The 13,103-nt window shown below is 39.6% G+C and overlaps 1 protein-coding gene across 1 annotated transcript; it reads right to left on the bottom strand.

Moving 5' to 3' along the window:
- Positions 1 to 401: 401 nt before the first annotated feature.
- LOC127783907 (uncharacterized) lies at positions 402 to 1,732 on the bottom strand. Its single transcript, XM_052311057.1, has 5 exons — positions 1,664 to 1,732; positions 1,287 to 1,538; positions 966 to 999; positions 572 to 613; positions 402 to 466 (listed from the first exon to the last, which is right to left on the bottom strand). The coding sequence occupies exons 1-5, from the start codon at positions 1,730 to 1,732 to the stop codon at positions 402 to 404; spliced, it is 462 nt and encodes a 153-aa protein (XP_052167017.1).
- Between the last annotated feature and the right edge of the window lie 11,371 nt (positions 1,733 to 13,103).

Below are 13,103 nucleotides of genomic sequence, written 5' to 3'. Positions count from 1 at the left end.
CTAAGCTTATGTGGTACAAATACACGCCTTGAACATAGAATGGTAAACCGACCCTTGTGTGCGTGTATCAATTCTCGAGATTTAATGCTAAGATTCAAGTCAGAGAATAATTTACCATTACTAGTCTCATCAAAATAATAACTAGTCTCAGAAACTAAGAATGATGACATTTTTGCAAAAGTACTTGATTTGACAAATAAATCACTTAAGTACTTGACAATGAAAAAATAACTTTAAAACCAAATGCTAACATCTCAAGGTGTCTACTGAGATAGCATATTCAAAAACATCAGCAAAGACACCAATTCTTAAGAAGTCACATACTCCAGCAACAATTGCACAATATTCAGAAACTTTAGTGGAGACACTAATTCTTAACAAATCAAATTCTCCAATAACAGCTACACAAAACCATGTGGAAGTTCGAGTCTAGTTGGCCCCCTTCCCCTTGGGTATTCAGTAGGATCTGCATATGTTTAATTTAGACTGTTTTAGATGAAATTTCTATTGGATAAGAATTGACAAATTAGAAAGTTTCTTTCCTAAACAAATGCCACTTTACTATAATTACCTGGAGTTAGCTCTATTGTCCTTCCTTTCACGGACCTACTAGATCATGTGCATATTAAAGTAAGTTCACATAATATTACATTGGTGTCGAGAGCTACAAACTTGTGCATCAACAAGTTCAATTTCCACACTAAGTTACGCACTAATAAGTTAGTAAACTACATAGAAAAATTTTAAAACACCATTTTACCTTTTTAGCACCAAAAGTTATGCCACATTTAATTTATTACACATTAGTGCAAATCATTTTCATTATGACCAATATAGTTAAGATTTCCTATAATATTGTTAATTATGTTTAAGTTTCATACATGCAAAAAAGAAAAAACTAAAAAAAAACATAATAACATAAATAAGATTCATACATACAAAAGAGCAAAAGCTAACGTGATACATACTGTGACTTTGCACATTATGATCAGAGGATTTCTGCATATCAATACACATATACAAATGTCAATATACTTTTTCCAACAAAAAGATAAAAAAATAGTCTTGCTATATGAAAGGCATCGTGTCACACATTACACTTACGAGAAATTAGCATTAATTTTCTATACATCACTACTTCACCAATATGACTAGTAATCGGTAACTATCTTACCGTTTCCCAATTTTTTATAGTAATGAACATGGCCAAACCATATGGTATTAATATGAACTAAAACATATACATCTGAATTCGGAAAGCATAGATGAGATAAAAAGTTACTAACCTTTGTTTTACTCCCACTGTCATCTTGTCGATTTCTCTTTCCAATGTTCCTCCCCGTCTTGTTGTCTAAATCATTGGATTTTATTTCGGAAATTTCCACATCCTCGGGTACATTCTTTGTAGCCCTGGCTAGAGCTTCCAAATCTTTTGGTACATTTTTCTTTCCCTGATCAGGTAAGTTTGAGGATTCTAGATCGGAATGATCAACATGATCATTCTTTACTGTCCCTGCAAAACTATCTTCTTGTTTTCCCTGAGCATATACAATTGAAAGTCAAATCAAATTTACTGATTGAATAGACTTTGGAACTCTATGCTAATAAGCTCACTACTAGTCATCGGTATGTTGTAACTTGTATTTCTACATGAGTGACCTACCTTCATTTGCTTGATTGGTTCCTTCGATTCCTCTAATAAGATGCTATGACCCAAGGTGTTTCTATCCATTGCTTCCCTCTAGATCTGCTTTGTTTAAATAGTGAAGAGGAAAGGAGAGATGAAGGAAAAGATCAAGTAAGTTTTATATCTCATGAAACAATATATATTGACAGATCCATGATAGGGACGCAAGTATCTTGGCGTGCATATCAGTACTACCAAAACCACGGGCGACTCATGGTTTAGATGAAACCTGTGTGCTAATTAAATCCATCAATCTGTGTACGGTTTCCCAAGCCAATGCTGGTATTGAAGCGATATCAAGGAAATGGTCTGTCACGCCCCGAAAATCGCCTAATTTAGTAATTCATTTTTAATGCATTTTTAGAAATTATTTAAAAGCCTACAAGGTAAACTCTAATAATATAGGAAAAATTGAAACAAAAAATTGAGCTAGATAAAATCTCATTAAATAATTTGCTTGTTTATCTATTTTATGGATTTTTCTGGGAATTATTTGAGCAAGGAAAGTATTTTTAATAAATGAAACATCATTTCACAAATTATTTTAATTGAAAAAGTTTTTAAATCTTTCCCTAAGCCGTTGGGCTGTTTTCAGCCCAACTCTCTTCCCTCGCGCGCGTGCTGTGCAGCCCAAGTCGGCCCAGCCGAGCTGCCCTTCCCCTTCTCTTTTCTTTCTTTGTTATTTTCTCAGTCCAGCCCAATGCTGAAAGTCTACTTTGCGTCCCTTTTGTACTGTTCTTCTTCAACCTCTGGCAAGTGGCAGCCGAACTGAGACCGAGTTGGTTCGGTTTTTCTCCTCTAAATCCGGCCTTTTCTATTGTGTTTTCCTAAAATTAGTTGAGGGGAATTATTTCCCTTATCTCCCTCTTTCGTTTCCCTCAAAAACCGGAGTTTAATTCCTTGTATTTTATCCGAATCAAATTCGTTTTCGAGTTTATCTCTCCAAACTAACCATCGGATTTTTCGATTTCGATTCCTTTCGTTCCGAGTTCGATCTCCTTAATCCGAGCCTATAAATAGCATCCCTTAGTCGCCCTCTTCTGTTTGCCTCATGTTCTAGCTGCAGCCGTCGCCCGTAGCGCCGCCGCCACGTGAGCCTTAGCGTCGCCGTCGCCGTCGCTGCTTCAGCCGCGCCGCGCCGCCACTGTCGCCGTCGCCGCCGCCTTCCGTCGCCGCCGTCGGGTTTGCCAGGTGGAGGAGCATCTCGGCCGCCCCTTCGCAGCCATCGCAAGCCACCGGAGGGCCGCCGCTGACATCGAGCCGAGCCGTGCCGCCGTCGGAGCTCGTCGTCGGCCTTCGTTCGTTGTCGTCTGTCGTAGTTCTTTGCACCGGTGAGTTCGCCTCGTCGTCCTCTTCGTGTAGGTGCCTTCGGTTTAGCCGCCCGAGCTCTCTATCGCCGGCGGAGTTGTTGTCCAGTGCCATGGCTGCGATGATGTCGTCGATGACATCATAATTCCCTTTTAAATCGTAATAATTTTCTGTATTAGATGAAAACTGATTAAACTTCGGAAATTCATAACTAAATCATCGTAACTCGGATTCAAGTGGTTCAAGTTGCTAAATTCATCTAAAATCTAGATCTACATGTTAAAAATATCCACATGTACTGTTTATGCTTGTTTTTATACTGTTTTGTTGATTTTGTTCATTTGCTTTGGTTTCCGACGTTCCGGAGGAGAGCGTTTACGTTGAGGAAGGTTCAGAAGCATTTGAAGAAGATCAAGGCAAGTCACACAAATCCAAAACAACCCTTTGAGCATGTTGAACCCGTTTAAAGCTAATATTTTATTTCAACTTATGCATTATTTTCGAATGTCATCGGGTGGTGAGCCTTTCCCAATTAATTAATGGCCGAAGATGACTTTATTTTCCTATGGGTAATAAATTGATTAGCTTGAACCTTATATATTGGTTTGGTTCAGCTAAATGCTATATATATAATTGCTTAGACATGCTTAGAAACATTAGCTCATTAATGGGATGAATCATACTACATTATTACTTATGGTTATATTTAATGGTAGCTCACGATGGTTAATCGTGTTATGATAATCAATTCTTAACTAAAATTTGATTAATGGTGGGTTGTGAGTACAAGGTTTTGATGGTCGTGCTCATGACAATTATGGACCGGTTCGCAAGCTACTGTTGTGAAACATTAACCGTGCCAACCACAAGCCAGCGTGGGTAATGGCTTTACCTTTTGTATAGCATGGTTCGTTACGGGGTGCCAGACTGAGAAGCGGCGAGAAGTCCGTGGGGGTCGCTGGGGAGTCCATGCCTCTAGTTGTAGAGGGGGTGATTATGATCTAGGAATGGTGCATTGTGGTGAGTTGTATTGTGCGAGGGGTATTGTCACAGTTCCTTTCCGAGGTACCATGGTGGTATTGAGGCGCATGATGACATGTCGTGGAGCTGTGTCTTGTGGGTACAGTGGTACATCTCTGGCCAGAGTAAAACTATTCGAATAGCCGTGCCCGCGGTTATGGGCGGGTCTAACAATGTTTTTCGTGAATAGTCTCACACTACTCATTATTGGTGTTAAACCGTGATAATTAATTTGACTCCTGGTTTGGAATGATATATTCTTGGTATGGAGGTTTGATTTGTACAACCGGGGTTGGTTGTTCAGATGGTTGGGCCTATGCAACATGGGTGTGTTGTATAGTTTATTTAATATTGATTAATTTATACAACTGCTTTACTATTCTCTCAAATGTTTATTAAATGTTGTTTATGCAAATAAGCTATATTATGCCATCCTTTGTTATCATGTGCATTTGCATATTTGATCTGTGGCTTGTTGAGTATGTTATATGCTCATTCCTGCAATATTCATTCATCAGAGGAGGAGTATTTCAATGAAGGTGATGCTCAGGAGGATTAGACTTTGTTCAGGTCAAGATGCTTGTGGAGTGGAGTCGCCATAGTTGTTTAGTCTTTTGTTTTTATTTCCGCTGCGTAGAATTTTATTCTTTTGAGAGTAACTATCCACCTCTATAATAACTTATTATTTTGCAAGCATTAATTAGCTGTTTAACACTACTCTATTATCATTTTGTTATTGTGTGCCTCGGCTAATTTCTGGACGAGGATTTAACACACATGTAAGCGTTCGGAATTTTGGATAGAAATTCTAGGCGTGACAAGTTGGTATCAGAGCCACCTTGACCTTAGGACAAGCCAAATGGTAAACCTTAAGTAGCCTTCAAAATATTTTGAAAAGTAGAACTCCTCTTCTCTCTATTCTCTTATAAATTAATTAAGTTGGCAGTACATGCAAGGTACAAATTTACTAAACCCTACTTTACTAAAACAGAAACCTGTTCTTTTTTTTTAAAAAAAAAGGGACCTTACTGTCCAGGGTATTAAATAGTTTGATTTTTGTAAATTTCATTGGTTAGTCGGCACTGTACATCTATTATGGTATTGATTTAATCAAGATAGCACTAGTACTATTCATCCCTGTTAATGGTGACATTATACCGTGCTTATGGTAGATCCTAAGTTTTATTTTATTCATTTGTCTAAATCAATTTATTTCTGTTCAAAGTTGATTTTTTTTCCAAAATAAAAACATTGCTTCGTTCTGTTCTCACGAGTACTGTACAGAAAAAAGAAATATTTGCTTCTTTTTGTCTACTTCCAAAGTCTATGCTCCTGTTTAAAAATTTTTTTGAAAAAAAACAACAAAATTTGTGTCTGAAAAGCTATGTCCCGGCTTTAATAAAAATTTTCGAAAACTAATTCCCAAAAAAAAATTCGAAATTGGTATAAACAGAAAAAAACAAATTTATTTCCATCAAGCTATGTTTCGGTCAGAAAGAAGAAAAATTTTCGAAATTTAATTGAAAAAAAACGAAAATTAGTTCTATTTGCTCCTTTTCTTTTAATTTTCTTTTGGGGTCAAAATTAATTGAGTCTAGCTTGTACAGCTAACTTAAATATATGCATTAATTCCTCCTTTATGTGTTCCTTTAGATGCCAGAAAGCTTGATCAATGCGGTAGGATTCGTCAGGGAGCTGAGAATGATGGCATTTGAAGTAGGCTACAACATTGTCCTCGAGTATCGCCAAATTCCCCATGACCCCAACGAGGAGAATAGTCGTGTTCGCATGACGTTGACTAGTGATCGTGAAGACCTTCCATCAATGATGTTTGAAGCTGGAGGAAGAGATTATATTCATGCTTGTCAGGAGGCAGCTTTGGTGGCCATTGGAGAGCTTCGTCATCGCTTTGATGAGGAGTTAGAGTCATCAGTTTTCCAGTATCATCCACACAAGCCTCATGATCAAGAGTATGGAGTTTACAATTGCCCGGAAGATGAAGATAGCACCACTCTGAAGCATGGCGTGTATACGCTTTGCGCCATGGATGCAGTTGGTGTGGAGCGGCAGAAAGCAGCTCATGAGAGGGAAAATTGGAACCGCGCAAGATTTGCAAGTTGGAAAGCAAGGTGTATCGCCTGCAGAAGGAACTGGCCGAGCTCAAGGGAGAAGCACCGCCGTCAGCTACCCCAGAGGAGGAAGATCCAGAAGAAAGAGAGCCAGCTATTCCAGAGGAAGAAGATCCATCTCTTCGCTCCGACGCAAGGCGGGATTAGTGCCTCATTAGATCATTGCCAGCTATTCCAAAGGAAGAAGATCCATCTCTTCGCTCCGGCGCAAGGCGGGATTAGTGCCTCGTTAGATCGTTGCCGTAGTTCACTGTGTTAGTTTACTTGCTTAAGTTTGCTTGTGCGTGTGTGGGTTTAGCGTGTTGCTTACATCATTGGTGGGATGTAACTACATGAGTTAGGTCCTTTTGCTTGTCAGAGAGTAAGTTAGATTGTGAGAGAGTTTTAATCCAATTTAAATGTAATCATACACAGTTAAGAGCAATAGAATTTAAATTAATTAAGTTTTCCGTTCTAAGGGTGTCTCTCTATCGTTCTTCCCTGTTGCCCGTGTTTTCTTCAGTTGGTGAACACTCACACCGAAGGAAGTGGAAGTGGAAGTGGTAACAATGAAGGAATTCCTTTCCCATCCAAACTTATCTTACTCGAATCCAATGATCTTGATCTTATTTTAGAGATGGACTAGCTAACCTGCCACCGAGGAGTTATAGATTGTGCTAACCGAAAGGTGACTTTAACCAGTAGCAATGGGCAAACTGTGTCTTTCGTTGTGTTCTCCCCTAGATCTCTTGGTTTGACTTTAAACCAAGTTGCTTTGCAAGAGATCCCAATAGTTCAAGACTATCCAGATGTGTTCCCTGAATATTTGCCAGGTATGCCACCTAAGAGAGACATAGAGTATCGGATAGACTTAGTACCTAGAGCCAACCCTATCCACAAGAGACCATACAAAATGGCAGCTAATGAGTTAGCAGAGGTAAAGAGACAGGTGGATGATTTGCTTCAGAAAGGATATATCAGACCCAATACTTCACAGTGTGGAGCACCAGTCATCTTTGTGGAGAAGATATCAAAGTACTTGCTTGGTTGCTGCTTATGGACAGAGTTAGCACCACGGATTTTTGGACAGATAACACTGCAAACCTTCTAATAATACCATGCATGTTCACTGTGCAATAATGGACTTAGAGAAACAAGAGAGCATCTATTCTTCCAATGTTGATTCAATTTACAATGTTGAGCAGAAATTGGTTTCTTTTGGGACATGAGCTTGGAATTTCATCAGAAGATATAGTGGCAAAAACGAAACTTTGGTCTCTCCTATTTTAGTGAAGTCTTTTTGTCGTCCTAGAACATTTGGAAGCAGTGTAACAACTTAACTTTATTTTTATTAATGTCCAGCCTAAGAAGATTATAGTTAATGTGGACTCGAGATGACTTAGGGTAGCAGATAGGTAAACAAACCTAAGTTTTTGTGGTAGGGGCACATGCTTTGAACACTGAATGGTAAACATACCCATTTGTGCTTATACTAATTGTCATGATTTAATATTAAGATTCGAGCCCTAACCTTATGTGGTACATAGGTACGAAATATCTCTTGTGGGCAGGATTCACCACCAGGATCCTACTAGCTTTATTGCCAACAATTAGACAATTCTCATCAAGTTAAGAGACCAAGTTATAGATAAATTAACCATCACTTTCACATAAGTTTCTAATGAAAAACTAGTCTTAGAAACCAACAATGATGTCTTTCTTGCAAAAGTACTTGCATTGATAAATACGGTGCTTCTGACAGAGGAAATACAACTTTAAAAGAAATGCTAACATCTGGATGCTACTGAGGTAGCATACTTCGAAACTCCAGACATCAATTCTTAACAAATCACATCCTCCAGAAACAGTTGCACAACATCCTCTAGAAATCAAATCCTTCAAAAATGGTTACAGAAAACCATGTGGCAGATGGTTCCTGGTTGGCCCCCTTCTGTTTGTGTACTGAGTAGTACCTCCATATATTTTGGACCGATTTACATGAAAATACTCCCAAATAAGTATTGTCATATTACAAAGTTTATTTTTATAAACAAATGCCACTAAATACCTAGAGTTGTGGCCATTGTCCTTCCTTTCACGGACCTACGGGTGCCTGTGTACATTCAAGTAAGACCATATTCCCTCCATCTATCTACTTTTGATAGTCATATTTCATTTTGACACATAGACCAAGGATAAGTAATTCTACTTATCATCTATTTAAACATGCTACTAGTAATTCCTTGTAAACAAGCGATTCATTAATATTTACATTTCTCGATGCCCATGTAGCCAATCTTGTGTCGACGAATGAAGATTCACGCATTAAATCCGAGAAAGTCATTAAGATGATAGGTTATTGGATTGAAATATGCCTATCAAAAATAAGTTTTTCAGATTTGGAAATATGCCTATCAAAAGTAGATGGAGGGAGTATAATGATGTTTGTGTCTAGAACAACAAACTTGTGTATCAACAAATTCAAATTGCACACTAAATTAAGTACTACTAAGATAGTAAACAAATATTTTTTAAAAACACTATTTTACCTTTTAACAAAAAAAAGTGATGCTTTAAGGGCTTAATTTATTACACTTTAGTGAAACTCAAATTCTTTATGGCCAGCATAGTTATCCTTCCCTACAAGCTTATTAAATATATTTGAGTTCAAAATTCAGCACATGACTTAGAAACTTAATAACATAAATAAGATTTAGATCGACAAAAGAGTAAAATCTGAGTTACATACCATGATCTTCTACATTACAATCAGAGGATTTCTGCATGTGAATACACATATATACATATGTCAGCATATTTTTCCAAGAAAAAGATAAACAATAGAGAGATTGTCTGTATAGTCACGATATGTTCAATGGAAAATGTTCAATGGAAATGGAGTAAAAGGCATTGTGGCACACTTGGACACATGCGAGAAATTAGCATTTTCTGAACGCCACTCACTATTCACCTATATGGCATTTAATTGGCTCCTAACCGTCTCACTATTTCTCAATTTTCTATAGAAATGAACATGGGCCAAAGAATATGACATTAATATAAATTAAAATTATTCCATCCCCACCCCCTAAAACTAGAAACACATACATCTGATATTAAAATAAAAACATGAGATATAAAGTTAAAAACATCTGTTTTAGTTCCTTCGTTGTTATATTGTCGAGTTCGCTTTCCAATGTTCCTCCATGTCTTGTGGACTAAATCATTGGATTTGGGTTCAACAGCTTTGACTTCCTCGGGTATATCCATGGTAGCCATGGCTAGAGCTTCCAAATCCTTTAGTACATATTTCTCTACTAGGTCTAGTATGTTTTAGAATATAAGATCGGAATGATCAGCATGATCATTCTTTGCTGCCACCACAAAACTATCTTGTTGTTTTCCCTGGGAAAACATGATTTATGAATCAAATCAAATTCATTGATCCGTGAAAGATAGGATTTCAGTATCAGTCATCGATGTGTTGTAATTTTTACACGAGTGACCTACCTTCGTTTGCTCCCCTGATTCCATCGTTTCCTCTGATAAGTTGCTATGCCCAAGGTGTTTTTACCCATAGCTTCCCCTTAGATCTGCTCTGTTGGAATAGAGGGAGAGGAAAGGAGAGATGAAGGAAAATGCTAAGAAATTTTTCCGTCATGAATTTGTATATATAGACATAGACATGATTGGGATGCAAGTATAATGGTGTGAATATGTGTACTACCAAAACCACGGGCGGCTCAATATCTACATGAAAATGGTTTGCTAATTAAATACATCAATCTATGTCTGGTATTGTGAGCCATTTGTAGTTGAATCAGAAACTGGTCCGTGGGCCTCATAGTTGTTAGGCCCAAATCCAGCATATATATCTATCTCGCTAGTATTTTTTTTTAAGGAAATGCTAGTATCATTCTTATGAAAATTCTGAATTTGTGTGGAAGTGTATAACTTTCTAATTGATTGTCTATCCGTGGTTTCGGCAAAAACTTGTGCAATTCATGATTACACACTACATGTTTTTGATGGTGTATAAAATATGACTTACACCTACAACATAGGGAAACCTAATATAATCACAAGGAATAGCTATAAAAATATGTGCTGATGATGGACATAGCTTGACTTGTAGTCGCTCGGTTCCCGTTGATGTGGTGACTGAGAGACAAATTGTCTCCCACAGCCCTAACCCTCATCCTCTCTCCCTCTCACACGCCGCCGCTACTCGCTGATCACCACCACTAGAATGTCATCACCCGGTCTCTCCATCGCACCATCCTCGCCTTGGACGATCCCGCGCCCCACCTCGCCATCGCACCCTAGTCGCCGTCGATGAGGTTGATATTGCCGCCACCTATCCCGCCCCAAGATATCCTTAGCTGTTGACTACGGTGATCCCACACCCCCATATAGCTGTCGCCGTACGATTCTGCATCCCCGATTCACTGTCGCTGAATCCATGCCCCCTAGGTCAGCTCCTTGATTTGAAGGTAAAATTTCTTGTCTTAACACCAAAGTTTGGTAAAATTCTTTAGTGGATTCGGTTAAGGAAAGGAGACATTCAACCGATGGAAGCTTATTTAGAAGAAACCGAGTTCAAAAAAGGATCGTGAAGACCACAACATGGCAATTCAGTTTTATCTAATTAGACAGGGTGTGGTAATTTTCATTTTTATCTTTCGTCAAATTTTCTTAGTGTCCAATCAGGATTAGTTTATTTTCTATTATCTTTAGGAAAGTCTGTGTTGAGTCCAATAAGGACTAGTATCCACCCATATGTATAAATATGTACACTCGAGGTCACTGTAATATATCTCCACAGATCAATAAAATTACTTTCACTTCATCGGTACCCTAATTTATTCCCAACGAGTTCTTAGTTTCGACCATGGACTGCATCCGTTAAGTCCGACCTCCAGCGAATTTGCGTCATCTTCGCTTGCATCGGCGTGGCTAAGACTTCCTCGCTTAGATGTGATATTCTATACGGGCCAGAGCAAGCGTTGCCTATCCGATGGCACCGGCGATCCTCGTATCCCACTCACTCGCAGACCACCGAACTAATCCGCCAACAAGGTAACCACCATGTTTCCAATTTTACAGTATAAATGAAAAATTGTGAAATCAGTGGATGTAAATAATAATGACTGTGTCATATTTATGATGATGTCCTGGTTTAAACAATTTGATTAGCCTCTGCATATTTTTATAATGCAAATGGTTTAACTTCTCTCATGATTTTGATGTTTATGTCAGAAAATTCAGATAAAGTGTTTTAATTAGTACCGTGCATATACTAACTTCAGGTCAGGGGTGAACCCGCGGGGGTTTCGGGTGTGTGCACTAGCATACCCAAAAATTCCACACAAAATTTAGGATGTAACCGGAAGTGCATCGGTAAATTGGTTACTTATTACTCAACAAAACATATACCTCCGTCCCAAATTAGTTGTCGCTTTGACTTTTTTCTTTAATATTTGACTATTCATCTTATTTAAAAAATTAACGCAAATATAAAAAAAGATAAGTCATACTTAAAGTTCTTTTGATAATAAAACAAGTCACAAACAAAATAAATAATAATTTTATATTTTTTTAAATAAGACGAACGATAAAAAGTTAAAAAAAACTCAAAGCGACAAATATTTTAGAACAAAGGTAGTAGCCCGTAAAGCCCACTCATCCTCTTTCTCGCACAAAGCGCACACCCCACCAACAAAGCGGCGTGCACAACGGCGTCAGGACAGCGAGGCCGAGGTCATTGCAGTCCACAGGATGCCTTGACCTTTATGACCAGTTTAGTGAGTCTCTCTAACTGAAGCCAGTTAATAATTCACTAACCAATTAGTACTAATTACATTTCATTTAATACAAACATCTTATTCAAAAAATAATGACATGACCTCTAACAAGAAGAAAAGGAAAAATAGAACCGCAAGAATTCCTGTCCCACCTGAGAGCAAAGGTCAGTGACAGTGAAGACGGCGGCAGCAGCTACACCGTTGGTCACCACGGGCAGCACCTTGATCGAGCCTAGGTACCACGCAACCACCCCAGCCCTGACCCTGACCCACCGTTCCTCTTGCTCCTGGGCGGCATGAAGGCGAGTCGGAGCGGTGCGGCCCGACGGCTGGTGGGGGCTCAGTCACCGCAACGATGAACTGGCGGTGAGGGATCGCTGGCAATCACGACAGTACATCAACGGCCGACGGCTGAGAAGGAGATCAACGGTGGTAGATGAAGGATAGAAGGGACCGAGCGACGGTGTTCTGAGGAAGGAGATGGAAGCCGAGAGGGTGGAGATGGACGGCCAAGCGATGGCAGCGCAATGGCAGCGTAATGGCTCAGTCACTGCGACATGAACTGGCTGTGGGGGATTGCTGGCAATCGCAACAGCGATGGCTGAGACGATGGCTGAGAGGAAGATCAACGGTGGTGGCTAAAGGGGAGAGCGGACCGAGCGACGGCTTTCTAAGGTTGGAGATGGATGGCCGCACGATGGTGGGGCGACGGCGGCACGAGGGTAGAGATGGACGTCGGCGCGATGGTGGAGCGATGGCTTTGTCACCGCGACGACGAACTAGCGGTGAGGGATCGCTGGCAATCGCGATAACGACAACTGAGGCAGTAGATCGACGGTGATGGCTGAAGGGGAGAAGGGACCGGGTGACGGTATTCAAAGGACGGAGATGGATGGCCATGATGGCGGGCGACGGCGGCGTGAGGGTGGAGATGGATGGTGTGAGGATGGAGATCGACAGCATGTGAGAGAGGGAGAAGAGGGACTAGGGCCAGGGGAGGCGCTCGTTTGCAAGGAGGGAGGTGCATTGGATGTGAGCGAGATGATCTGGATCATTCCATGAGGAATGAAACAATGAATGAAACAATGAGTGATGAGTGAAACTATGTTCAACTATAGGGAAGATTCATCATGCATGTGTAGAGATTTTTCCTTATATTTTTCCCATACATAGCAT

The sequence above is a fragment of the Oryza glaberrima genome, chromosome 9, assembly GCF_000147395.1.
Source record: "Oryza glaberrima chromosome 9, OglaRS2, whole genome shotgun sequence".
In the NCBI taxonomy this organism is placed as follows: Eukaryota; Viridiplantae; Streptophyta; class Magnoliopsida; order Poales; family Poaceae; genus Oryza; species Oryza glaberrima.
Note: the sequence above shows the minus strand (reverse complement) of the source record. Positions and strands in the feature narration are given on the sequence as shown.

Bases quoted from the DNA above. Each gene is read 5' to 3' on its own strand.
- LOC127783907 (XM_052311057.1), bottom strand. From the start codon at position 1,732: ATGGATAGAAACACCTTGGGTCATAGCATCTTATTAGAGGAATCGAAG. The intron at 1,000-1,286 runs GTTAGTAACTTT...ATTGATATGCAG, and splicing joins ACAGTGGGAGTAAAACAAAG to AAATCCTCTGATCATAATGT. The intron at 614-965 runs TGTATCACGTTA...TATGCACATGAT, and splicing joins TAATGTGCAAAGTCACAGTA to CTAGTAGGTCCGTGAAAGGA.